This window comes from Saccopteryx leptura, chromosome 2 (assembly GCF_036850995.1).
Source record: "Saccopteryx leptura isolate mSacLep1 chromosome 2, mSacLep1_pri_phased_curated, whole genome shotgun sequence".
NCBI lineage: Eukaryota > Metazoa > Chordata > Mammalia > Chiroptera > Emballonuridae > Saccopteryx > Saccopteryx leptura.
The window spans coordinates 346,580,075-346,607,696 of NC_089504.1; the positions used below are offsets into that span (position 1 = coordinate 346,580,075).

At 46.3% G+C, this 27,622-nt stretch overlaps 1 protein-coding gene across 2 annotated transcripts; it reads right to left on the reverse strand.

The window, feature by feature from the left end:
- Positions 1 to 516: 516 nt before the first annotated feature.
- On the reverse strand, positions 517 to 13,083 carry MSL1 (MSL complex subunit 1). 2 transcript variants are annotated; one of them, XM_066364253.1, is made up of 9 exons: positions 11,672 to 13,083; positions 8,915 to 9,138; positions 7,533 to 7,915; positions 5,589 to 5,636; positions 5,067 to 5,131; positions 3,969 to 4,036; positions 3,032 to 3,156; positions 2,792 to 2,864; positions 517 to 1,692 (listed from the first exon to the last, which is right to left on the reverse strand). In XM_066364253.1, the coding sequence occupies exons 1-9, from the start codon at positions 12,437 to 12,439 to the stop codon at positions 1,602 to 1,604; spliced, it is 1,845 nt and encodes a 614-aa protein (XP_066220350.1). In that variant the 5' UTR covers positions 12,440 to 13,083; the 3' UTR covers positions 517 to 1,601. The 2 variants fall into 2 exon arrangements, with proteins under 2 accessions (XP_066220350.1, XP_066220351.1); XM_066364254.1 differs by lacking the exon at positions 5,589 to 5,636.
- Positions 13,084 to 27,622: the final 14,539 nt, after the last annotated feature.

The window sequence follows — 27,622 nt, forward strand, 5'->3', positions numbered from 1 at the left end:
CCTAGTGGAGTAAGTCCTATTTCTCTCTACATTCTTGCTGCAATGAAGTTCACAGCAGGTTCCCTCGTGGAGAGCCCACTCTCCTAAGCAGATGGAGTTACAAATGAAAACCCAAGGCCACACACACACACAAAAGGAGAAATAAGAGCAGCAAGATCATCCAAGAATATATGTGCTGCCGGTATAATTCCTTTAAAAGTCAAACCCAGGGAGCACAGATCAACATCTCACAAAAAGCTTTAGCAGTGGGAGGCCCCTGAGGAACTTTTCTTTTCTTTCCCACAATGGTATCCCATTCTCTCATGCTCACTGATGGGCCGGCCACACACCCTACATACCTTGGCTTCTCCTCTAAAAGTGCTAATAATCTGGGGACATATTCTCTTCAAGGATAAAAGCCCCTATCTTCTAGGAGATTAGGCCCCTACTTGTTTTCACACGATAGTCTTGAAGACTAAAGAAAGGCAATTCCTATATATTTAAGACCAGAGGTCTTGGCTCTATTTTCCTTCCAGATAGTTACAGGGATCTCATACTGAGACCACAGTGGCCTGGAGTGCTGTCCTGACATTTTTTAACAAAAGGGGTGTGTGTGGTGTGAGGGGAGGGACCAAGATGGTACATATACAAACTGTTTTTACAAAGTGGATGGAGAAGCTCATTAGGTACATGTTTCAAGATGTAGACATTTGCCAGCCAAAGGAAGCACAGATTTCCACATATACCCCCCACCCTCCCTAAATCTCTATCCCATCACCAAGAGCTCAGCTAAAAGGATAAAGCCCAACAAAGGAATACTTGAGAAGTGAAGTGACACAAAGACATCTATACAGGTTCTGGCAAGCCATCCCCAAATGCCAACTCTTTTGTTTAGAGCCATATCATCAAAAAGTAACCATCTCCATTCTCTTTTCCAAAGATTTTCATTTTTGAGGGGTGGGGGAAGAAATTCAGTTACCCCTTAACTAAAAAAATAATCACAGCCAAACATCCCTTCCCACATGGCTATATCACAGAGTAGTTTTAAGAGAAGAACTTCTTCAGACATTACCAATTCTCCAATCTTGTCTACCCTGTGAAGATGACTTGCTTCATCACTTCACTTGTTATTCCTCATCTGGTCCTTAAGCTCAGGGTGAGGTTTTCTTTTTGTTTTAGGGTAAAAACCACAATAGTCAAACTATATGGAAGGGTATTATACCAGGGCAGGAAGAGTGCCATGCAGCACAGATCTAAAGGGAGGGGATGCTTTTATCTTCCACAAGTCTAATGAAAGAGCCCTTTTACCCCTTTAACATAGGGAAATATATAGAAGCAGAACAGAAGCTTCCAAATCTGCCATCCTAGAGATTTAGCTTGAGAGCTCATTTCCCCAAAAGAGGAAAAGATATCCCAATCATCCTCTATAATTCACAATCGGCCCAATGAAAGTTTTTGTGAAATCAGTGATGAAAACAAAACCAAGTTCAAGGAAGTATGGAAGGGCATTATCAGTGAATGGTAACATACATGAGGACACAGGTCACATATACAGGTCTCTGCCACTCTCTGGGAATGGCATGCTACAACTATCTGAAGACAGAAGGTTCTTGCCAGCACAGTTACTTCCTACACGTCCGATGAGGTGTTTGCTTCTTTTGGATCTCCAACCTGCACCGACTACGCTCATCCAACCAGGGCAGCTCAAAATTCCTGGCAAAAAAGGGTAAGAAAATCAACTTTCAAAACTTAAAGGATTCAGCCTGACCAGGTGGTGGCGCAGTGGATAGAGCGCCGGACTGGGATGCGGAAGGACCCAGGTTCGAGACCCCTAGGTCGCCAGCTTGAGCGCGGGCTCATCTGGCTTGAGCAAAGAGCTCACCAGCTTAGACCCTAGGCCCCTGGCTCCAGCAGGGGGTTACTCGGTCTGCTGAAGGCCCGCGGTCAAGGCACATGTGAGAAAGCAATCAATGAACAACTAAGAAGTCGAAAAGCGCAACAAGAAACTGATGATTGATGCTTCTCATCTCTCTCCGTTCCTGACTGTCTGTCCCTGTCTATCTCTGCCTCTGTAAAAAAAAAAAAAAAACTTAAAGGATTCATTCGATACCCTGGGCTTGCCTGGTCAAGGCATATATGGGAGTTGATGCTTCCTGCTCCTCCCCTTTCTCTCTCTCTCTCTCTCCTTTCCGAAAATTGGATAAATAAAATCTTAAAAAAAAAAACTTAAAGGATTCAGTGTAGACATGAGAATAATCCTAAAAAATAAACAATGCTCCTTCGCACTCCTAGCCCTGACTGTCAGGTCCCAAGTTTGGAATGTCTTTCCTGCCTCAAAGCTAGAGCAATAGTATGCTATTAAAAGTGATTGAATAATTTAGCCTGACCTGTGGTAGTGCAGTGGATAGAGCATCAACCTGGAATGCTGAGGCCACCAGTTTGAAATCTTGGGTTTACCCGGTCAAGGCAATTACCACAAGCAACTAAAGAACAACTAAAATGAAGCAACGATGAGTTGATACTTCTCATTCCCACTCCCCTCCTCTCTCTGTGAAATCAATAAATAAAATCTTAAAAAAAAATAAAGTGATTCAATAAGCTATTTCTAACTTAAAAATCAATCCTCCTAATTCGGGTATGAGAATCTTATCACTGCCAAAGCTAGTAGCCCAGGTAGTCTCATTTCTGTCAAAGGACCATGCTATCCCTAAGCCCCGTGTTCTACTTATATCTAGGCTTTCATGCAGTCTGAAAGGGAGGTGACATGCCAGCTACCTGAAAGAGGAGGGGAAAAAGAATCCTTTATACTTACTGTGGAGTTAATTTTGGTAATGGTCGTCCAAATGCTACAACAGGCAAGAAGGGAGTAATCATCAAACTTTCAACTATGGAAGAAAACCAAATGCAACCTTGTTAGTGCCATAGATGAGAAATGTCTAGCAACTATACCTGCTTCAACATACTGTTTATTCAGAGCAAGTTGTAACCTGGAGCCTTGCACACTTTTTCTTCTTTAAAAAAAATCTACTCTTTTAGATAGACAAAAACTTACCATCATCTGGCTCAGGGAAAAATGAGGTAACCTCAGGCTCAGATTCCTGAATTCCTTTCTTTTTATACATTCTGAGCTGCAGTCGTTGTAAAATTCTTTGTTCCCTGATCCTCTGAATATCCCATCTGGGAAAAACAAACCAGACAAACAAAACAAACAAACCCAACATTACTGAAAACCCGCTTTATAAAAGCAACTCACATAATCCAGATGCTAGGGAGATCTTTGCTGACTCTTTTATATTGGGGGTACAAATGTGGGGGTAAGGCCAGGGGCTGTTAAAAAAAACTGCCTGACTATTTAGGGAAGACTGTTTAAGGTCTAGCAGTCCAAGTCATCTGTTGGTGTTTCCACAGAGAGTGGAACTGAGGAAGGGCACACCCAAAGAAAAAGAGTCTCTACCTACAACAATTACTACTTCAAAGATACTCAACCAACTGGGAAGCCAATAATTTAAGAGTGTTAAGAGCTCTAGAGCCTGACCAGGTGGTGGCACAATGGATAGAACATCAGCCTGGGACACAGAGGACACACGTTCAAAACCCCAAGGTTGCTGGCTTGAGCACGGACTCATTCAGCTTGAGCACGGGCTCACCAGCTTGGGTGTGGGATCATAGACATGACCCCATAGTCGCCAGCTTAAGCCCAAGGTTGCTGGCTTAAGCAAGGGGTCACTAGGTTGGCTGGAGCCCCCCAGTCAAGGCACATATGAGAAAGCAATCAATGAAAAACTAAGGTGCCGCAACAAAGAATTGATGCTTCTCATCTCTCTCTCCTTTCCTGTCTGTCTGTCTGTCTGTCTGTCTCTCTCTCTCTCTCTCTCACACACACACACACACACACACACGAGAGCTCTAGGACTCTCCACAAGTAGGGATGAAAGAGGTGTCAGGTCCTAGGGTTCAGCTGTTCCCAAGATGAATATCTCTAACCTCACCTTTTCCTTCTCTTCTCATCCAGCTCCAGTTTTGCATGCCTCTTCGAAAACACACTGTCATCTAGGTTCTGTGTAAAGAATAACATATAATAACCTATTTATTACCATGTGACATACATATACTAACTCACTTCCAGTTTTCAGGAAGGTAAAATCTTTCACCTTTAGATCCCACCCAAGTCTGTGAGTTCTATGGATATTACAGGAGCTTCCTGGTAAAAGAATCAACAAAACACATACTCCTTTCCCTACACCCCTCCCTTGTAGAATCTCCAAATTTCAAAATCATATCCATAACTTTCCAAAACTTAATCTGTGAGACTGTCAAAAACCCTCCCTACCTCCATACTTTGTAAGAATCTGAGTTTAAAATAAATATCAAACATTTTAGCTCTGGCTGGGTAGCTCAGTGGATAAAGTAAAGTGTTGACCTAGAGGTTACAGGTTCAACCCTTGGTCAAGGCACGTAGAAAAGTAATCAATGAGTATACAACTAAATGGAAGAACTAGGTGAAACAATGTGTTATGTTTCTCTCCCCCCCTTCCTCTCTCTCAAATCAATGTAAAAATAAAAAAAACTTTTAATAGTCAAATGAGTTTGGAATATATCATTTTGTTGCTGAGTGGTGGTACATGCTACGTCTCTACTAACATAAAATCTAGCTTGGCCTGTGGTGGCACAGTGGGTAAAGCATCAACCTGGAATGCTGAGGTCACTGGTTCAAAGCCCTGGGCTTGCCCGTTCAAGGCACATATGAGAAGCAAGCAATGAACAACTAAAGTGAAGCAACTATGGGTCGATACTTCTTGTTTCCCATGACCTCCTCTCTCTGTAAAATCAATAAATAAAATCTTAGAAAAAATAATCTAGCTTTGAATACTCCCTAGTTACTTACTTTTTAATAAATCACTTAAACACTCTGGATCTCAGTTTTCTCATCTATACAACAAAGAAGTTGGAATGGACAGTCTTTCAAATTACCTTCTGGCTTTAACGTTTTATTTAGCCTATCTACACAGTTATTATGACATATTCAAGTTACACCCCCATTTCTACTGTCTCCCACACCCTTCCACTGACAGGTCTCGGGTACCTACCTCCAAAAGGTCTGAAGGATTTGGGTCCCTTAGAGGCTCTACTGAGTGGTCCCTCCAAGAAGGAACTAGAAAAGAAAAAGAAAGAGAAAAAGAAAGGGAGGAGGGGTGGAACCACTCTTAAATCCAAGGTCATACAACCCTCCTACTATTCACTAGGATAAGAGGTCTCTCCCCAGTAAGACAAAGTTACCAAAGTGATAGAAATCCATTCTATGGCCTCACCTGAAGCCATATTCAGTGTCCTCGCTATGGTATAAAAGAACCTAAAATGCCATTGCAATCTGCCAAACACAGGATGACAATAAGACCCTAAACCAATACCTGACAAGTCATATAATGGATGCTATTGCAGTTCCTGAAAAACAACTGAAATTTGTAGTCATTTTGATGTCTATAGTGTAATCAAACACCAAGGAGTCTCACTCTCCCACATCCAACTGATGGGGAACGCAGCTCCCAACCATCCACCATCCCACCAACCCCCACCCCAGGCCCGGCCAGCACAATTCCTATTCTACTCACCAGCCAAGACTGAAGTTTCTCCTGCAACACTTGATGGCATCAGACACCCTAAATAATGCAGGAAAGAAGAATCATCTCAGTGTAAAAAGAAAAAAAGCCCATACCCAAAATGGAGGAAAGGATCATCACTGAAGTTCTCACTAGGAAGCCATTTTGGTTTTTTTTGAGTTGTTCTTTTGAGAATTTCTCTCTGGGGGAGGGGAAGAGGGAACAACAGACAAAAGAAAAGAAAATAAGCCCACCACTTTTTTTTTTACACTGAGACGACTTCTTTTCTTCATTATTTAGGGTGGTTTCCCTGCAACAGTTGATGGCCAAGGATATCAAACCTTAAACTCAGAACATGGCAGGTGAGTAAAAAGTTGACCCTATTTTTCAAATAAAAGATCAGTGTTCTCAGAACTTACATATGTATGTAGTCTTCTTAAACAGTTCCCTCCTCCCTCCAAACAAACTACCTTGCTGGTCCAGCCTGAACAACATGCACAAAGACTTTGGCTTCCTTAGAACAAACTATCGAGACTTCCTCTTGAGATAGGGCATCAAGAATAAGGATTCACATGTTATTCACAACTCAGGCTCCTCAAAGAGCTGGGACTCCCCCCCCACACCCAATCAGACGCCTCTGTACTGCTATGCCCACAATCTCAGAGGTGTTTTGAGTTTTCTGTACTAGGACAGGGTTTTCAAAAACAGCCAATTACACAGAACAGCTCTGGACCAAGCCATTTCCCAATCCCGGATGGGAAGTTGCTTCAGTTTATCGTTACACAGCATTGCCATGGCAGCAAGAAAGTTAACTTAAGGATGAACCTGTTCAACTGACTAAACCAACAAAAAACCTGAACCTAGATCAGGATCCTGGTCTATTTCATGTACTCAAATGCGAGGTCTAATGAATTTTAGATAATTAAGAACTTTATCTATCTTAATTTTGTCACCAGAACTGCCTGACAAAGCCTGGAGAATGCTCTTATCTTATTGGAATGGATTCCCATCCCCATCCCTGCTGGGGCAAGACATAGTGGTAGAAATTCGGGGTTGTAGCTCTATGCAAGAAGATTTCCCCCACCATTACCCTGGAGCACCCATAGTGACTGTCACAGACTAACATTACACAACTGAAGGCACATTGTAGTTACTGATTGATGTAGGAGATAGGGAAGCATCTCTGTGTGGAAACCATAAAGAAAAAAAGGGAATGAAGACCAAGGTCCCACCCCCCACACCCTTCCCAAGCAGCTCAGATATCCCAAGATAGTCCTTATTGTTGAAAAATAGTTTGTAGACCATTTTATTTAAATATATGAACAACCAATGGGCTACTGCAATCCAAGTAAACTCTTCACATTTAGAACCTTTGTGAAGTATAGTAAGATAAAGTAAGATTGTTGGTCTTTGGCAGATTCCTCCTGCCCCCCAGACCGGGACATAGAGATACAGATAAATGTTTATATAGTTAAAGAGCGGAGGCCCAGGTGAAATTCCCCACCCCAAGCTGGCTCCCCAACCCAAAAATGACCATTGGCCCCTGAGAACACCCAAAGACCACCCTCCCAGGTTTCACACAATATCAATTGCAGGAACAGTCGTGCATGGCAAAATATAAGTTCTATGCACTTCACAGCACAGAAAACCCTTCTTTCAGAGGGCATGCAAGTTGCCGGAGATTACACCCCCAAGTCTGGTGCTCTTGTGATGAGCAACTTACTGGCAAACACATCTCCCAGTGTTGTAAGCAGGCAAATACATTGAGCACATTTTGCTGTAATTCCATCTATTTGCAATGCCTGCACAGTGTCTGTCTCTGGCTGTTAACTTACTCATTCTTGACAGAACTCTGCTTTATTGATTGCACTTTTTTAAAAATGCCAAAGGCATTTTCACACTTGTTAGCTTGACCGCCACCACTAGGTATAAGAGCAAGTGTTCTCTATGCCTTACTTGCTACAGTCTCCTCCTTCTTTGGAGAGGATTCCCGTAATGGTAACGGTGACGGGGGAGGCTGGTGCCAACGACACAAATACATTTCTGTGGTGGAAAGGTACGGCAAATCTTCTATCTCACTTGAGAAGGCTTTCTCCTTGGGATGGGTGCTGGGTCCCTTCTGGGGAGTGGAGAGTCTTGGCGGGGTGTCCACTGAAGACCGGGTCTTTTCTGGAGTTTCTTGGCTCCTCAATTCACGTTTACAAACAGTTTCTGATAAGGAACCACAGGGTTCCTCTTTAATAGGAGAGTGCTTAGGAGTTTTTGTTTTGACTTTTGAAAATTCAGGAGCCAGCTTTTTAACAGGAATCTTTCTTTCTGTACTTCCAAATGGGGATTTCCTATTAGATAGGGGAGAAAACATAATACAATTCATTGATTCTTGGGTAAAATCTGACTTGATTTCATTTTGGGGTAAGAGAACTAGCTTGTATTCATGTATCTAAATATCTGCATTCACTTGGCAATCATGAGCAAAAACACCTTCATGCTTAATAGTACATATATATATGATAGGCCCTTAGTAAATGTTAGTTGAACAAGTTTCCAAGTTTAAAAACCCCTATAGAGCCTATTGCTTACTAAATCTAAAAAGGTCCCTATTTTACTCAAGATCCTTTAGCTAATATTAGGTGACACTACCCTGTGGCTTAATTCATTCCTGTCAACCAGAAACCAGTCTCTTCTTTATCCCCCCTCTCCCAATTCCATACTATGTTAGTTACAATCTCTATTTTTTTTTCTTGCTATCTGCTGGCTGTCTTTCTCCCATCACCCCACATTCCTAGAATGCCATTTCCTTTTCTTTTTACTAACCTAAATTCTTTTTCCAACCTATACTTTTTTTTTCACAATCCATCTCCTCCTTAAAGTTTCACTAGTTTAACTCAAAATAATCTTTAATATTCCTAAATCTTACAAAACTTATCGTTTGTCCCACTGTTGTCTATCTACGTATTTTACTACAGTTGAATTCTTGGACAGTTAGATCTTACTTTTTTATATCCACCAATGCCTAACACAATGAAAGAATTTAACACTTCCTAACTTGAAGTGAACTGCTCTAGTTTTCTTTAAGAAACTCAGCTGTCACATTTGTTGTCCATTCTCTTTATGATGTACTACTCTACATTCTGCAATTACTACTGTGACCAAAATGTTCATAATAGACTTTTATAGGCTACACAAGAATGTTTCAAGATACTATCTCAGCACAGATCTCATAATTCAAAAATATGGTTGTATTAATACTAATTCATAAGACCCAATCCCCTACTGTCAGTCACTGGAAACAAGTGACCTCATAATGTCCAGACAGTGTAACGAAGTTATCAGCACACCTTTTGTGTCCCTTTCCACTCCGCCCACATGAGAAAGTCTTGGGAGGCAGAGTCTGGGATGTCTCAGAAAGCTCTGGCTGGCACTCCAGCTTAATTTTTTCAGATAGCTCGGTTTCCTCTCTCTCTTCAGTTTCATAGCCCTGAAACAGCTTATGCCTTTCTTTCTCGTTATCCTTCTTTACCAGCTGCATCCGCCTTTCCATACGTTCAATCCGAGCAAGGAGCTAAAAGAAAGTGGCAAAATGCGGACTTAAAACACAAAAAAATAAATTCAGGTGATTAGCCCCATTTAGGAATCCATATGGTCTTCTACCTCTTTCCATGGACCACAACAATTCAATTTATTTTTAATAGGCAGACATTAATCAAAATAGTCTTCCTTAGACACAATAAAGATGAAGTACACTGCTTAATTTTAGGGGCTAACCTAGAGGGACGTCGGGGAATTTGTAGTTCATTCTTCTGAAAGAAGATCCTCTTCATTGGGAGGGGCCATAATATGCCTTTTAAATGGCATGGTCTTTGCTACAGCTAACTACAGCTAACCATGTGGCTCCAAGTCAGCTTGGTAGTTTCCAGAATTAACTTTAGGTTCTTTCAGGAGGCCCTAAGGTTCTCCAAATCCTATCTCTACTTCTACTCCAAAACCCAATACACAAGGGCAAAGTCCAAAGAGTACATCGAGAAGGAATTAAAAGCTCACATAGTCACAGCGCCAATAAGGATTGCAGTGTTATTTGAAAGGGGCCTGGGATGGGGAAGGGGGTCACCTAAACAATGAACACTCATTTTGGAAGAATTATAATAGAAACAATTACCTATAAATCCCATCAATGATGAAATATGCATATTGCTTTGCTGCCTTGCACTTGAGATAACAGAAGAAAATTATACCTATTTATCTAAATATTGACTAAAAACAAAACCTTTTAACTCTAACTAAAGGGAAAACTACATAATCAAACAGAAATGGAAGTCTATTATCATTGAAAACTTCACATTAAAATGTTCTGAGAAAAAGTGCCAACTGTACTAATTACACCCTACAATAAGAATTTTATTCGGATTAGACAGTGATATTAACGTTGCCTCTGTTATATCTACTTAGCTGCATAGATTTCACCAGAGGCCAAACAACTGGAATAAGAGAAACAAGCTTAAGCAACACTAAGACTGCAATACACAACAAAAGCAGTGAATGCCAAGTTCTGACTGACACTCTATCCTTAATTCACCCCACTTTTCCTTGCTTAGGAAAATCTGCAAAGAGGCCACTACCTCAGGAACTGAGCAAAAACCTCCACAATCAGCAGAAAGCCCCCTTGTCACCATATTCTCATTTCATCTCCTTCTGTTTTGATTCACTGCCTTAACATTACTTAACCATGGTTTGTGGATGACATTTCCTTGATTTCTCCCGCTCCCCCCTCCAATGTAAGGATATGTTGTGTTGTAACTACAGTGCCATCACACCCTAGACTGCAGTACAGTAGCTGAGCAGTGCCACCTCCATGTTGAGTAACTTCCACAAATCAACACCATGAGATATTTTAATGAGATCTGCCCCAGCTCCTATTCCACCTTGCAGAATGCATTCTCCAATAATACAGCCTCTGCCTGATGCGATTCATTTGGAAAGCAAACAAAATGAATAGCCCTCTGCTCCCTTGCTCAGCCCTTGGCACAAACAGAGGAAGAGAGAGAGTGAGAGGAGAAAGAAGAGGGGGGAGAAGTGGAAGAGGGAGGAGAGGGGAGAAGGGGTGGAAGGGAGAGGGGGGGAGAGAGAGAGGGAGGGAGGAAGAGAGAGAGGAGATAGAAGGTGCTGAAACCTTAACACAATTGTAGAATCCATGTTTATTTTTAGGCAGCTGTAAGGTATGCTAGCACAGTAATACAGCTTTCCTGGTATCTAAAGGAATATATTTCAACACATGAGGTGCCCTTAACTACTGCTGCAGTAAAAACAAGCCCATTTAGTTATGCTGCTCACAAGTACAAAGAAATAATAAGTGACTTCCCTACTACCTTAAGATTCTAAAATATAGAAATGGGGGGGGGGGTTCTACAAAATACATTTAATAAGGTTACTTTCCCCTGATACATTAAAATCTTCCAGACTCCAAACATCATTCTCATAAAAGGGAGCTGGTCAGTGGATCAGGTTTTAGAACAGATTCCCATTAGAAATTGTCTGAAATCAAAAGCAGGAATTCTCTCAATATCATTTAAGAAAGCTAAAATGGGATTCCACCTGAATCACCTCTACCCCTTGCCAATTAAAAAGCCTACCACTCGCCTATCCAAAGATGCTACAGCAGTGGCCAGAGCAACAGCTGCTGTGTCCTCTCCTCCAGAATGCACTTCTAACGCAAAAGCTCTTTCACTTAACCCCTTCCATAAAGCCACCACATATGCCTCCCGCATTTCATTTTCAATCCCTCACAGATCAGGTCTTTTCCCACTCAAAACGTCTTTCCCACAAGTCTGGGGCTGTCATTTTAAATTAACCCTTTGGTACCTGCAACCTTCCCTCTCCCCCTCCCCCTGAGAGCGTGCCCTTTAACCCTTCCCTCCAACCCAAGGGAAGCCAGTCTGTGAGCCTGGCTCCCAAGGATCCGACACCTAAGCTATCCTTTGCTGGTGGCCAGCCTCCTTACCCCTAACCCAGGGATACCTTAACCTCTTACAGTACCCCCTTCCCCTGAGCATGCGCACACGGCGCTCCTCGGCCCGAACGCCGATTAACCCCTACCGTACCGTGTCTCTCTCCGACTTCAGCTCCTCGATCTCCTTTTCCTTGGCCTGCAGCTGCTGCTGCTGCTGCTCGATGAGGTCCAATTGCAGCAGAAGTATCTGTTTGAGGCAGGCGGCCTGACTGGAGGCTCCCGAGCCGCCGCCACCCCCGAGAGGGCTCTTCCTCATACTCTTCCATCTGCCCTCGCTGGCCGCCAGGGTCCCGGCGGTGGCGGTGGGCGCGAGGGGTGGCGGCCCGGGCAGAGGTAGCGGTGGGGGTCCCGCCGGGTCCGAAGCGGTGGCAGCTGGGGGAGCCGCCCCACCCTTGTCCCCAGCCCAGGGCGTAGGCTCTTTGGCCGCCGCCACGAGAGAGCCCGTCTGAATGGGCAGCACCGCCTGATACTTGGGTCGGGGACTGCAGCCGGCTCCCGCTGCCGCCGGCTCCCCCCCAATGCCGGCTTGTTTGGTGGCCGGGGGCGGGCAGGGCAAGGGCACCGAGCCGCCCCAGCTCTCTTCCTGCTGCCCGGGGGCCGCGCCGGCCGGGAGCAACAAGCCCCGGCCCTTGCCGCCGCAGCCGGCCGGGGAGGACGCGGGGCTCCCGCCCTGGGAGGAGGCCAGCGGGGGCCCCGGCTCCTTGAGCTTACGGTGCCGGGGGAGGAAGTGGGCTTCGGCCGCCCCGGGCTCGTCCTCCGGCCCGCCCAGCGCCGCAGCCCGCTCGTAGTCCAGTCGCTGCTCAGGGTTGCCGCCGGCAGGGGCCGCGGCCGCCTTGAACACTGCGGATCTCATGGTCATAGTGGTCCGGAGCGGCGCCGGGGACCGAGACTGAGGAGGGGGTGGGGAAGGGGCGAGGTGCGGGGGGTCGAGGACGGAGGCGGGGGAGGGGAGTTTGGCGGGCTCGCCTCAGCAGCGCGGCAGCGGGCCTCCGCTAGCGCGGCTCCTCCGGGGCCCGGGCGCCATCCCGCCGGCGTGCGGAGAAGTGGAGGCCGCGGCTGAGGCCCGCCGCCGGCCCATGGGGGCCTCGCCGCCGCCTCTGCTGCTGCCGCCGCCGCCGCCTTCGCCTCAGAGGCAGGAGCTCGCACCCAGCCGCCCCCGAGCTCATCCCCGGAGCTCGCTTCGGCCCCCCCTGGCCCGGCCGGGCCCGCCTCGTCTCCCCACCCCACACCCCCCCTTCCCCGCCCCGGCCCCCCGCCCCGGAGCTCGCCTCAGCCGCCCCGAGCCTCCATTTCCCCCCACCGCTCCACTCGGGAGGGGGTGGGAGGGATGGGCCCGCCCAAAACCCTCCTCCTCCGGGAGGGGGATCTGTCGCCTCCCTCAGGGGTCTCCGCGGCTCGGGGCTCCCCTCCCCCACAGTCACCCCCGGCGCCTCAGCGTTTCCCTTTAAAAAAAACGGAGCCGCTCGGAGCCGCCACCGCCGCAGCCGCCGCCGACCGGAGGGCGCATGCGCCGGGAGGGCAGCGGGCGGGAGCGAACCGGGAGCCGAGAGGAGGGAGGCGGGCCGCGCTATTGTGAAAGGGGCCGCGGCCGCCGCGAGGGGGCGGGGAGGGGGCGCGGGGGGCCGGCCAGGGGAGGCCGGGGATCAGGGGCGAGGACCGAGGAGCCCGCGGAGGAGCGGGGTGAAGGTGGGCTGCCGGGGGAGGGAAGAAAGGGAGAGGGCGGCGACGATGGATAGGGAATGCGGAGGCTCCCAGGGAAAAAGGAGCCCGAGAGAATGGAGTTGAGAGGAAGGAAGGCGGCTGCGGGAGGCAGAGGTGCCCTTCAGGGACGTGTACCCATCGCCCCGCGTACCGGGCCTGCGCTGGGTGGCCCCTTTCCCGAGCTAGCGGCCCCCGCAGCCCCGTAAGCCTCCTGGACCCGAGTCAGGACTCAGTCTCCTCTTGGAGCCTGCGGGTGTTTCCTGGGGTAGAATTCTGACCCCGCCACCCCCTCCACTCCCCAGCAGCCCCGCACTGGTATGGGAGAGAATGAAGTCCTTTGTCTCTAAGGGATCCAAGACCAGAAACGGACGAACCTCTGGTTCCCAGGGTGGGGGAAATCCATGATGTCTGCTGCCCAGGGAGTTTGCCACCACCTCCCTGGAATGAGAATTGCCAACTACCAACAGTTCATTCTCAACGGCCATCTCCCCAGTCTTCTTGTCACTTCTAGCATCTTCTGGAGGTTCATGAAGGGTGGGTGGAAGCTAAGAAAATCTCAGAAGGGATCTTTACCTTTACTGGGAATAGGAACACTTCGAGTATTCTGCTATGCTTCCTCTCTATGTTCATTTTGTGTGTGTGTCAATTTACAGGCAGCTTTAGCCAGTAAGTCCTCAATTCCTCATGGAAAAACTTTTAAATACTTTTAATTGTTTTCCTTTTCGGTTGAGATACATACATATTTTTAAATCCACATGGAGATGAAGATGACTAACATTCTTGGCCTACTGTGAAAATCTCTAAAACTATGTCTCTGCCTTGTAGGCCCAAAGCATGAAGCTCTGGAAATTTAAATAAATGAGTGTGATTGTGTTAAGCCAAGAGAGCCCCAGCCCTCTTCACCAGACTCTTCTGCGGCCTCAGATCTGCAAGGGAAGTATTGGGGTTAGGGATCCCATGAAGGGGGATATGACAGGAGGTGATCACGTATAGTGATCTCTTCCAGTATCAAGACTTTTCAGTACTATCTCTACACTGACCACTCCCAAATTTATATCTTCTTCCTAGACCAGTGATGGGCAATCTTTTGAGCTTGGTGTGTCAAAATTTGCCAAAAAACCGAGCATGACTCGGGTGGTGTGTCATTTCGAGAGAAAAACCATAATTTAGCGATATTTATAATTTAAATGACAAAAATGTATAATTGTAATATATAACTATTTAATAAACCAAAAACTAATTATTTAACTTAACTGCTTAGTGACTTGTTTGTTCACCTGTCAGTCGGTTTCTTTTGTTGGTTTTGATATTATTTAACTTGTGTGGGGTGCCGGGAACTAAGATAAGTGAGGGGGAGGGGGAGCTTTTTAACTAATCTGCCTATTAGTGACTTATTTATTTATTTTTTTTAAGTTTTATTTTTTCATTTCAGAGAGGAAAGACAGAGACGGGGTGGGGGTGGGGGTAGGTGGGGAGGAGCAGGAAGCATCAACTCCCTTATGTGCCTTTGACCAGGCAAGCCTGGGGTTTCAAACCGGCAATCTCAGCGTTCCAGGTCGCCCTTTAATCCACTGCGCCACCACAGGTCAGGCTATTAGTGACTTTTTTGTTGCTGAATTTCATTGGCTAAATCTTCAATTGAAGGTTGGTATTTTGTACACTTCAAGCCCAAGCAAGCGCTACTAACTTCATCTGTCAATGTTTCTTTTGTTGGTTTTGATATTACCTAACACTGAGAATAAGGTCTCACAAAAGTAGTAGAGGGAAAAATTGTGAGTAAAGCCATTGCTATATTTTTCAGGGTGCTAAAAGTGTCTGGTAATTAGTTCCAGGCACTCCAAATTTCCTGTTCGTAGTGGCACTCCTCTTGATTCTCCAAGCGGCACCTTTCCAGATTCTCAAGGTTTGACCTCAAGTTGACAAACACCTGAGCCCAGATACTGTCTTGAAATTCTGCAAGTTGCATCGTATGTAAATTAAGATGGCTGCCGCTATTTCTAATGGTGGGAAATGGCACCCAAAGCACAGGCCCTCGCCTCTCCCAGCCTCCCCCTCACTTATCTCAGTAATGATGGTCAACTAGAAATCCACAACACCCCAGAACAGTAAATTGGATGATGGTTGCTGTAGTTATGTGGATGCTGGTAATGGCGATCACAGGGCCCCCAGAGATGTGTCCCCCATGGCATTGCGCCAGCTGGAAATGAGGTCAAAGATCCCCTAACGGCCTAACTGGAAATCCCAGAACTATACGCTCTATGCTGAAGTTCTGTTGTTTTGGCCTACAGACCTCCGGCACAGAGTGTCTACTCTACAGCAAATGTTTTATCCTCGGCTACTGCACCTGGCCATGCAGGAGCCGAGGATGAAACGTCTTTCTCGGCAGCAGCCCCATACTTCTCTGGTATGCGGCCGCATGTCAGTGCTGACGCACGTGTGATAGGTTCACCATCACGGTCCTAGACTCATCCCCTAACTCTAAAATCATTTTTCCAATTACCTAGGAGACATAATCACTGGGATATCTAATAGGCATTTCAAACTGATAACTAAAATCATACTCCTGAATTTCCCCCACCCAAATCTTGCTCTTTCTTCAGCCTTCCTCTTTCTTTTTTCGTTTCCCCTTTTCCTTTTCCTTTTCCTTTTCCTTTTCCTTTTCCTTTTCCTTTCCTTTCCTTTCTCACCTTATATCTAATAGGTCTTCAATCCCACTGGTCTTCAAAATATATACTATATCCAGAATCATATGCCTTCACAACACCTCCACAATCTTGGTCTAAGCCCTAACTGGATCTCACTTTATTATTGCAGTAACCTTGTAATTAGTTAAAACCTTTCCCTTCCCCTGCATAAACTGTTCTCAATACAGCACCCATGGAGATCCTGAGTGAGATCATATTTTTTCTCTGTTCAAAACTCATGGCTTCCCAACTTACTTGGAGTAAAAATAAAATTATCATTATTATGATTTACATAGGATCTGACCCCCAGTACTGCTCTCTGACTTCCACTCCTACTGCTTTCCCCTTCTTCACACCCCTCTGCCACACTCGCCTCTTAGCTGTTTTTCAAATACAGCTGGCATACATCTGCTTAGGTCCTTCTATATGCTCTGCCTTCTACCTGGATCAATTCTCCCTCAGTTATCCAGGTGCCTTCCTCTATCTTTTCATCAGATTTTCTCTGGACACCCTATCTATGTAAACTCAAAATCCCTCTCCCCTTTTCTTTCTTTTTTTTCTTTTTTAATTTTGATGAGTTTATTTGAGCCAAAACTGATGACAATTGCTGGGAAGCAAAATCTCAAATGTACCCTGGCTGGATAGCTCAGTTCATTGGAGCATCAGCCTGACGTGCAGAGGTTGTCAGTTCGATCCCCTGTCAGGGTGCATACAGGAACAGATTGATGTTTCTGTCTCTCCCTTTCTCTAACATCAATTTTAAAAAATATCAATCAAAAAGATGCAGTTGCGGCCCTGGCTGGTTTCTCAGTGGATAGAGCATTGGCTCAGCATATGGACATCCCAGGTTCAATTCCTGGGCAGGGTACCCAGGAGGAGCAACCATCTGCATCTGCCCACCTCTTTTCCTTCTCTCCCTCTTCCCCTCCTGCAGCCAGTGGCTCAATTGGTTTGAGTATCAACCCCACATGCTGCACTGAAGATAGCTTGGTTGGTCTGAGTACATCAGCCTTAGGTGCTAAAAGTAGCTTGGTGGCCCTGGCCGGTTGGCTCAGCGGTAGAGCGTCGGCCTGGCATGCGGGGGGGCCCGGGTTCGATTCCCGACCAGGGCACATAGGAGAAGCGCCCATTTGCTTCTCCACCCCCCCTCCTTCCTCTCTGTCTCTCTCTTCCCCTCCCGCAGCCAAGGCTCCATTGGAGCAAAGATGGCCCAGGTGCTGGGGATGGCTCCTTGGCCTCTGCCCCAGGCACTAGAGTGGCTCTGGTCTCGGCAGAGCGACGCCCCAGAGGGGCAGAACATCGCCCCCTAGTGGGCAGAGCGTTGCCCCTGGTGGACGTGCCGGGTGGATCCCGGTCGGGCGCATGCGGGAGTCTGACTGTCTCTCCCCGTTTCCAGCTTCAGAAAAAAAAAAAAAAAAAGTAGCTTGGTATTCGAGCATTGACCCTAGACAGGGTTGCTAGGGGGGTCTGGGCTGGGGTGCATGCTCACTATCTCCCCTCTTCTAAAAAAAAAAAGAAACAAGAAACATGCAGTTGCTCTTCTGAGCACAGCTTCAATGCTATGAACAATAGATTTTTTTAAAATCTCAAATGTTCTCTCCCTCTCCCATTTTCTGCTTTAATTCATAATACTACCATCTAACATGTAACTTACCTTGTTTATTGTCCTGTCCTACTAGAATGTAAGATTCATATTTTGGTCACTTATGTATCCTCAGCACTTACAGCCATACCTAGCACAAAGTAGGCACGTAATAAATATTCAGCCTGACCAGGCAGTAGCACAGTGGTTAGAGTATTGGACTGGGATGCGGAAGATCCAGGTTCAAGACCCCGAGGTCGCCAGCTTGAGCGTGGACTCTTCTGCCTTGAGCAAAAAAGCTCGCCAGCTTGAGCCCAAGGTCACTGGCTCAAGCAAGGGGTTACTCGGTCTGCTGAAGGCCCATGGTCAAGGCACATATGAGAAAGCAATCAATGAACAACTAAGGTGTTGCAACGAAAAACTGATGATTGATGCTTCTCATCTCTCTCCGTTCCTGTCTGTCTGTCCCTCTCTATTCCTCTCTCTGACTCTCTGTCCCTATAAAAAAATTAATAATAATAATAATAATAATAATAATAAATATTCAGTGAATGAGTAAATGAGCTATGTAGTTATATCAAAGAGAAAGCATTTGACCTTTACCTTGGTTGAAAGTGACTATCATATAACAATATTGTAAAAAAGTAGTGAAACCTAGGGAAGAATAAAGTCTAGGATCACAAAAGAAAACATACTATCTAGAAGGAATTAAGGAAATGAAACTGAGGTGGGTCTTAAACGTTGGAACAGTAGGAGGACATTTCGGACAGATGAGAACATTGCAAAAGCATGGGATAATAGAATGTATTGGAGTAAATGGGAGAAGTTGGCTGGCATTTAGCTTGGAGAGTGGGGAATATAGAGGGTAAAGCAGGTAAAGTGGGTTGAGACCAGATTATGAAGGTCTGAATACCCAGTTAAGGAATGGATAATTTATGAGCCAAGGTGAACCATCAAAGGATTTCCAGTAAAGTGGAATGTTGAGATTTGTGTTTTTGAAAGCTTTAGGCGACCCCTGTGTTTTGGTCGTTCGACCCCCGCCGGGGTCGCGACCCACAGGTTGAGAACCGCTGCTCTAGGTGATTCTGATGCACCTCAAGTTTGAAAACCACTGCTTTGGACTCTATACCAGGGGTTGGCCAACCTATTCTTAAAAAGCCAGGCAGTAAATATTTTAAGCTTTGACAGCCCTGATGTCTCTTGTACTATTTAACTTGTAACAAAAGAAACAAGGGAAAAGAAAAAAAAAAGAAAGAGAAATAAGTGAATGAATGAATGAGTGTGGCTGCTGATGATTGGTTAATCTAAGGTACCAGTGTATGGCAATATAGAGGGAATGACATGTGGGAGACTTAGTGGTTAAGAGCAAAGGTTCTGGTGCAAGATCAAGCAGCATTCAAGTTCCACCATTTTATAAAATTATATTTAGGAACACAAATTTGCACTTCACAATTTTCATGTGTCATGAAATAGTCTAGATTTTTCAACTATCTAAAATTCTGGCACATACAAGAACAGGCATTGGGCTGGACCTGGTACTCAGGCTGTAGCTTGCCTACCAGTGATCTAGAGACCAAATGACCAAACTGAAGCCCGTCTTCAAAATGGGGTGGCAGTGTGAATGGCTCTATATAGTACCGATGTAAGTCAATGCAGGGTGGCCTAGAACTGTTGTTTTTTTTCTAAAGTTATGTGCTCCCTATTTTGTGTGCAGTAAAATATACTTTCTTTTTTTTTTTAAATCATGCTCAGATGTTTACTCATAGATTTTTTTTTTTTTTTTTTAGATTTTATTTATTTTTAGAGAAGAGAGAAAGAGAAGGGGGGGAGGAGCAGGAAGCATTAACTCCCATATGTGCCTTGACCAGGCAAGCCCAGGGTTTTGAACTTGCGACCTCAGTGTTCCAGGTCGACGCTTTATCCACTGCGCCACCATAGGTCAGGCTAAAATGTACTTTCTTTTGTGAAATGATGGTGATAGTAAATAGCAACTAGTAGTGGTAGTTTTTTAATGTCCTTACTTGGCAAAATGAAAAGCTGGTAATCTTACATCAGTCCCCCCACTTTTTTTTTTCCTGAAAACTACAGCTCTGAAATCCAGTATCTAGGATTTCCCTGCTCCAGATAAAGTAAACACATTTTTCTCCCCCAAAGCTAAAAGGCTAGAATTTTGGGATTGTAAATCTGACCTTCATCTCAATTTACAGGTTAAAGTGGATAATCCACCAGAAAACGGAAACCTGGGAAGAGAAGCTCTCCTAGGAAGGGAAGAGAATTCTTGCTTCCAAACCATTACATTTGGAGCTGTGGTAATCCTTGAACTGAAACATATAAGAACACTAGATACCCAAGAGGAAAGGCCCAGAGGGAGGAAGTGGAACTGCTAGCTGTGAGAGAGCCTACAAAACTGGTAGGACCTATAAATCAAGTCCCTAAACAATTCTCTGCCTATTTTTCTCTAATGGGATAGTGATCATTCCCTTTTGCCCTCTGGCTAAGGGTGCAGATGGAGTTAAAACCAACATTTTCACCATTCCTCTAGACCAGGGGTCGGGAACCTTTTTGGCTGAGAGAGCCATGAACACCACATATTTTAGAATGTAATTCCGTGAGAGCCATACAACCAATCAGTCCTGGAGGACAGCTGTAATTGGCTCCAGCCACCCGCAACCATGAACATGAGCGGTAGGAAATGGATTGTAACATATGAGAATGTTTTACATTTTTAACATTATTTTTTTTATTAAAGATTTGTCTGCGAGCCAGATGCAGCCATCAAAAGAGCCAGATCTGGTTCGCAAGCCATAGGTTCCCGACCCCTGCTCTAGGGCTTTTGTAATGATGGAGTTCTCTTTCTCTGACCTACAGTCTTTGAAGAGAATGCCTATAGTGTAAAAAAGCATGTAGCAAGCCCTTTTGCCTGTTTGGGTCTCGGTTTCCCCAGTCCAAAAAGAAAATTGAAATAGATCATCTTTAAGGCTCCTTCTGGCTCAAAGACTGTGTGAAGTTGTGTTTTCCTACTAACAGTGTGGCAGAACTAGGTAGTAAAGAGGAGGCTTGTTTTAGCTTTTTCCCAGGGAGAGAAGATTCACCTGGGCGGCTTCCTGAGGCTCTTGGAAAGGTAAATAAAGACTGGGGTTGCGTGGCTGGCATTAGCCCAGCCCCACATGGCTCGGAAATGAGACCGTGGATGGAGAGGCCACTTTTCCTTCTTCCGGAGGAGGGGGATGGGGAACCAGCGCGGAGCCACAGAGGTTTCCGACTCTGAAGCACGGCCCCTGCCCCAGAAATCTTTCTCGCAGACACTTTGCCATGCGTCCACGCATCCAAAAGCAACATGCTCATCTGCCGTTCCGCTTCTCCCTTCTATTAGACCTCTCCGAGGACAGGATACACCCTCCCTGCTGCTTTTTTTTTTTTTAATCACAACTCAAATTCGGATATTTTTCTTCCCCTATCAGCCCCGCCAAAACTTTCAGTGAGCTCCACCCACTCCACGTGGACCTCCCTTCCCTGTCCCAGCAACCCCTGCGAGAACCCCACCCCCCAACACGTGACCAATTGTTAATGTTTCCTTCCTGGAGCTCCCTTTTCGCTGGCACCAGCTAACCACTGAACGAAAGTGCCCCCTTCAGGGTGAATGTGGGGCAGCAGCCTGAGAAGGAGAGGAAAATTGAGGACCTCGCTGCTTCTGCTTAAAATGATTTCATATTCACATAGCTCCCTAGTTAGTAACAGTAAGGATCACACAAAAGATTAGGCAAATTCAAGAGAAGGGATATCAAAGAAACCTTCTTTGGGGGTAGAGTTGGATAAAGCGTTAATCCCTAGTTGCAAAGTTGGTTACTTCCACTCCACTTCCCTTAGAGTTCATGATGGTGGCACAGCTGAGATCCTCAGATACCTGGTAAGAACCAAGAGTTCTTTAATTAGGGGGTGGATGGCAGGAACACAGCCTCTCTCCTAGGGTGAGCGTTCTGCTTTTTACCTCCACTACCTTCCCTTTCCCCAACATGAAGTAGTGCTTTCTCTGGGCTCATACTCCTGAAGCTGACGTAAATTATTTCAAAAACGGAGTCTCCTCCACCCTCAGCATTGAGAACATTTGCCCCGATGGGAAGAACCTCAGGGGATCATGTTGGAGGAAGAGGGAGTGGGCAGGACAGCAAAAATCAGTCCAGTGAGACTTGACGCACAGAACAAGGGGACTAACCAGGGAAAGCTAGAAAATAGGTCAAGGGAAGCCAAACAATTTCCTTGGAAAAAAAAAAATCTGACCTAGGCTTTGTCCATTTTCCTCTCCAATCCTTTTCCCCACATGAGATGTGGAGTTGAGAGACTGGGTAGGGAATTAGGGTGATGGAAGATACATGGTTGCAAGCTGCTGGTTGAAAGAGTTGTTCAACAGGCAATGTGCTCGGAAAATGAAGGGATTTAAAATCAGAATGAAGGCCATGACCAGTTAGCTCAGTCAGTTAGAGCCTATACCAAGACTGAGGGTTCGATCCCCGTCAGGGCACATAGGGAAGTGCCTAATAAATGTACAACTAAATGGAACAAAATGAATGCGTCTCTCTCTCCCTTACTCTGTCTCTCTAAAATCAGTAATAATATTAAGTCAGAATTGCCTGACCTGTGGTGGTGCAGTGGTTAAAGCATTGACCTGGAATGCTGAGGTTGCTGGTTCAAAAACCTGGGCTTGCCTGGTCAAGGCACATACGGGAGTTGATGCCTCCTGCTCCCCCCACCCCTTTTCTTTCTCTCTCACTCTCTCTCTTCTCTCTAAAATGAATAGATAAAATATTTTTAAAAATCAGAATTGGCCCTGGCCGGTTGGCTCAGTGGTAGAGTGTCGGCCTGGCGTGTGGAAGTCCCGGGTTCGATTCCCGGCCAGGGCACACAGGAGAAGCGCCCATCTGCTTCTCCACCTCTCCCCCTCTCCTTCCTCTCTGTCTCTCTTCCCCTCCCGCAGCCAAGGCTCCATTGGAGCAAAGATGGCCCGGGCGCTGGGGATGGCTCCTTGGCCTCTGCCCCAGGAGCTAGAGCGGCTCTGGTCGCAACAGAGGGACGCCCCGGAGGGGCAGAGCATCGCCCCCTGGTGGGCAGAGCGTCGCCCCCTGGTGGGCGTGCCGGGTGGATCCCAGTCGGGTGCATGGCATGCGGGAGTCTGTCTGTCTCTCCCCGTTTCCAGCTTCAGAAAAATACAAAAAAAAAAAAAAAAAAAATCAGAATTAAAATATCACTCCAATAAATTTAATAAAAATAAATTTAAAAATAAAGCCTGACCAGGCGGTGGTGCAGTGGATAGAGCGTCAGACTGGGATGCGGAAGGACCCAGGTTCGAGACCCTGAGGTCGCCAGCTTGAGCGCAGGCTCATCTGGTGTGAGCAAAAAACTCACCAGCTTGGATCCAAGGTCGCTGACTCCAGCAAGGGGTTACTCAGTCTGGTGAAGGCCCACGGTCAAGGCACATATGAGAAAGCAATCAATAACAGCTAAGGTGTCGCAACAAAAAACTGATGATTGATGCTTCTCATCTCTCTTCGTTCCTGTCTCTCTGTCCCTATCTATTCCTCTCTCTGATTCTCGCGCTGTCTCTGAAATAAATAAATAAATAAATATTTTTAAAAATAAAATAAAAATATTGCAGTGACTGAAGCTAATTAATCAATAAAATTAGAATGATCCCTGGGCCATTTGTCCCTCTAAAATCACATAAGTTAAAAGTAGTAGTTAGCCCAACAGCTACAAATCTTGAGGTCTAAGGAGTCCTACCTTATTGTAGCCAAGGAGCACACTATCTCTAGGCATATTCCACATTTGTGGAAGGGAATGAGATGAGTTCTAGGGGAAATAGGGAAATAGTGTTCTATTTTGCAGGGAAATAGCCCAAAAGTGATCAAGCTAGAACGATAAGGACTAGGGAAGACGCTTGGTTTCCTATAACTCAGCATCTGTCAGCGCTCCCATTTATCAAGTGCTATTTCCAGAGTCCTGGGCTTAGGGGAGAAAAAGGAGGGGCCCTAGTGGAGAGACAGGGAGACCCGAGGAGCTCCTCCCTCAGCTGAGCTGCAGTTCCAGATATTCACCACTTGGGAGCTCCCGAGCTCAACCACAGCCCCAGAGTAAGAGAGGAAGAGAGCAAGAGAATCTCTAGGACAGTGTGGGACGTCAGTAATGACCCTGAGCAGAGAGGTGACCTAAGGGTCATCTGCTTTGAAACTGCAGACCCTTTTGTGGCCGTTGGGAAGCATGCAGCCTCCACTTTCTCTGTGAAACGGACTCGTGGCACTGAGAACCAGCTCCCCACCCCTTACCCTCACCCTCATCTCTGGTCATTTCCTCTCCTGCGCGTTTCCTTCCCCTCCCCCATCCTCGCGGTGGGAACATCAGCACCATCCCCCCAGTCTGTAAGAACCCTGAGGAATGTTGTCACCCTGGCTAGGTGCCAAGCTGTGGACTTCCTGGGCTTTGGGGTGGGGCTTGGCCAAGGGAAAACCCTTTGGACAGGAGAGCCACCCTCCACACAGCTTGCTCACCAGCTCCAGCTCACATGCTCGTGCTTGCTCGCTTGCGCGCGCTCTCTCTCTCTCTCTCTCTCTCTCTCTCTCTCTCTCTCTCACACACACACACACACACACACACACACACACACACACACGGCTCATATATCATTCTCTGTCACCACCACCTAATTTCCTACCCCCACAATAGGATTTCCTTGTCAGGGCAAAATATCCACAATCTGGAGGCAGTGGGCATCCTAAACACTGTGGTTCCTAGTGAGAGAGAGAAAAAGCCACCTATTTCAGAACCTGCCCTGTTCCAGAAGGCCTGTAGCTAGAAGGAGAGGTTCAGAGGCCAGGGTCCAGAGGTAAGGGGTTTATAAATGGTAATTTGGCTCTGGGTTTCTTGTGGATCCTTCTTAGAACGCTTGGGTCTAGGGAAGTACATGCATCTCTACATAGTAAAGCCTGGGAGTGGATTCCTGCAGATCTGACCACCTCTACTTAGCCTTCATGTCCCTGAAATCAACTGAAATCTGAACTCAATGGTCCATAGCAAGGTCAAGGAAAACTTTCCAGTCAGCTGCAGCAGACTGGGCAAGAATGGGGAGCAGCAGAAACCACTCCCAAATCTAGTGAATAGAGACCAGGCCTCTCACAGACCTCTGGCACCTATCCAAGGGTTAGTGCTCAGAAATGCTTTTGCTTTTGGAAGTTAGAGAGTCTTCTGATATCTACAAAAGACCAACTGATAACTCAGTCCTGTGGCGCCCCTGCCTCACCATCCCTTCCTGCCAGTTTCGAAACTGAGGGTCCTTATGACTCATTAAATTAGTTTTGTTACTTTTAATTTTTTATTTACTGATTTTAGAGAGAAGAGAGAGAGGGGGGTGAGGGAGAAGTGAGAAGCATCAACTCATGGTAGTTGCTTCTTGTATGTGCCTTGGCCAGGCAAGCCCAGGGTTTGGAACCTGTGACCTCGGTATTCCAGATTGACGCTTTATCCACGTGCCACCACCGATGTCTAAATTAATTTTAAATCCTAGAAATCCACCTGACCAGGTGGTGGCGCAATGGATAGAGCTTCAGACTGGGATGCAGAGGACCCATGTTTGAGGCCCTGAGGTCGCCAACTTGAATGTGGGTTCATCTGGTTTGAGCAAGGCTCACTTGAGCCCAAGGTCGCTGGCTTGAGCAAGGGGTCACTCGGTCTGCTGTAGGCCCCTGGTCAAGGTATATATGAGAAAGCAATCAATGAACAACTAAGGTGTCGCAATGAAAAACTAATGATTGATGCTTCTCATCTCTCTCCCTTCCTGTCTGTCCGTCTGTCCCTCTCTCTGTGTATTTCACACACACAAAAAAAAAAATCCTAGAATTCCTCTGCCCCGTGCCACCTTTCGCCCTGCCTCAGACTTAGCCTTTTCCCTGAATAATCAGCAGTCCCTGGGCAGCAGAGCAGTAGCCCAGACCTGACCAATCATCACACAGTCTGGACCTCTGGCAAGCTAAAGATAACATCTTGACCTAAGTTATGTTTCAGTTCCTGAGCCATAACGTGGAACTACCCCCTGGCTACTTTTTCATGAGACTGGACAGAGGGATGCCAGAAACTGTCCTTAAGACCTGAAGAGATAATTTATTACCTTTACCTCATCTCCAGCACCACCACCTAACCCATGGTATCTTGTGATTTTGCCTTATATTATCTGTAACTTAAATGTCAATTTTTTTTAACAGGGATAGAGAGAGAGTCAGAGAGAGGGGTAGATAGGGACAGACAGACAGGAACGGAGAGAGATGAGAAGCATCAATCATCAGTTTCTCATTGCGACACCTTAGTTGTTCATTGATTGCTTTCTCATATGTGCCTTGACCGCGGGCCTTCAGCAGACCGAGTGACCCCTTGCTCGAGCCACCGACCTTGGGTCCAAGCTGGTGAGCTCTTTTTGCTCAAGCCAGATGAGCTTGTGCACAAGCTGGCGACCTCGGGGTCTCGAACCTGGGTCTTCCGCATCCCAGATCAGTGCTCTATCCACTGCGCCACTGCCTGGTCAGGCTAAATGTCAGTTTTTGAGCATTAGCTCTCCATTCTCCTGTGTGGTGCTACTCATCAATAAAATAGCCAGTATTTCTCCACTGCAATTCTCAATGTTTAGTGTCTGGCTCTGCTGGCACTGGGTGGACGAACTTCTGGTCTTTAACTCTTTTGCAGCCTGTCTTCCTGACGTCATTGTCTGTAGACCTGTGCCAGATTCCCAAGTTCCTATCTTGAAACCTCAGCCCCCACACCCAGGGCCTCAGGAGAGCTGATGTAGGTCACTGCAGCTGAGTCTGCAGGGATGTCTGCTCCTTGAGTCCAGAGGCTTGGGTCTTAAGAAGACAGAGAGGAAACCTTGCAGAGAAGCACAAGAATGGGCATTATGAGAATCACAGGAAAGCATAGTCCTCAAAAAATGAAGCAGGGCAAGGCCAGGAGTCAACTGGTCACACTTGAGACAGTAAGGGGGGCTGTGCTCCTGAGAGGCCAGAGGGAGGGGGGAGGGGAGGCCAGAGAAGAGAGGCTGAACAAGGCTCCCATTCCTGGCTTCCTCCACATACCCCCAATCCCACCAACACCCCCTCAACATGCCCATCCTTGCTCTGTTTGCTAGTGTCAGGGAATCCTTCTGATCCCCAATCCTCATTCTGCAGTGACTAGCTCTCCAGGCTCAGGTTTTATTCTAGGGAGCCTTTGTGAGTCGCCTTAGAGACCCTCTGCTTCTTCTGGTCACAATGTCTGGGTCTCAGGAAGCTGGAATAGGCTAAGATTGTTCCCACCCTCCCCCATTGAAAGACTTTTCCTGCTTGTTATCTGTTAAACTCATTTTGTGGGGTACTTCCAACCCTCTGGGACCTCATTCCTATTCTTAGCTCTCCTTACCCCTGCCTCTGAGATCCCAGAGAATGTACACACATGTGCATGAGTGTGTGCGTGCACCTGTGTGTTGCTCATATTTTAATTGTGCATGTGGAGTCAAGGACCTATGGCTACAACTAGCTAGGGGTCCCCATGGCCAGCAAAAATAGATGAGAGACCAGTTCCTATCTCCAGGCTCACAACCATTAAAACCTCAATCAGTTGTTCTAATAGGAGCCTCAGGGCAGGAAGAAAAGAAGGTAAGATGGAAAAAGTATAAACAATTACAATCCTAGTGTTATCTTCCCTTATTCTTCCCCTAGTACCTTCCCTTCCCCTTTCAGATCTCAGCTATTCATCTTCCCACTACTCATTCACCCTCATTTCCAGAATCCTTACAGTCAATAAATGCTTTTTGCACTGAGCCTACTGTATCTGGTTGCCCTCTCTGGCCAAACTTGGAGAAGCAGCAGCACAAAATGGGGAAGGTCGATTCTCCAGATCCTGGGCTAGGGACTGATTGCTAGGGAACAAATGGTTCTCAGACTTCAGTGGGCGTCGAATCACCTGGAGGTCTCCTTCAAACTTAGATTGCTGGGTTCAATCTTCTGCGTTTCTGAGTCAACGGGGCTTGAGAATTTACATTTCTAATAGGTTTTCAGGTGATGCT

What these genes read in the sequence shown, in the direction of transcription:
- MSL1 (XM_066364253.1), bottom strand. Translation starts at nt 12,439, where the DNA reads ATGACCATGAGATCCGCAGTGTTCAAGGCGGCCGCGGCCCCTGCCGGC. An exon ending in GATGAGAAGAGAAGGAAAAG is followed by an intron (nt 3,157 to 3,968) that starts GTGAGGTTAGAG and finishes TGTTTTTCCCAG; the next exon opens with ATGGGATATTCAGAGGATCA. An exon ending in TTTCCCTGAGCCAGATGATG is followed by an intron (nt 2,865 to 3,031) that starts GTAAGTTTTTGT and finishes TTTCTTCCATAG; the next exon opens with TTGAAAGTTTGATGATTACT.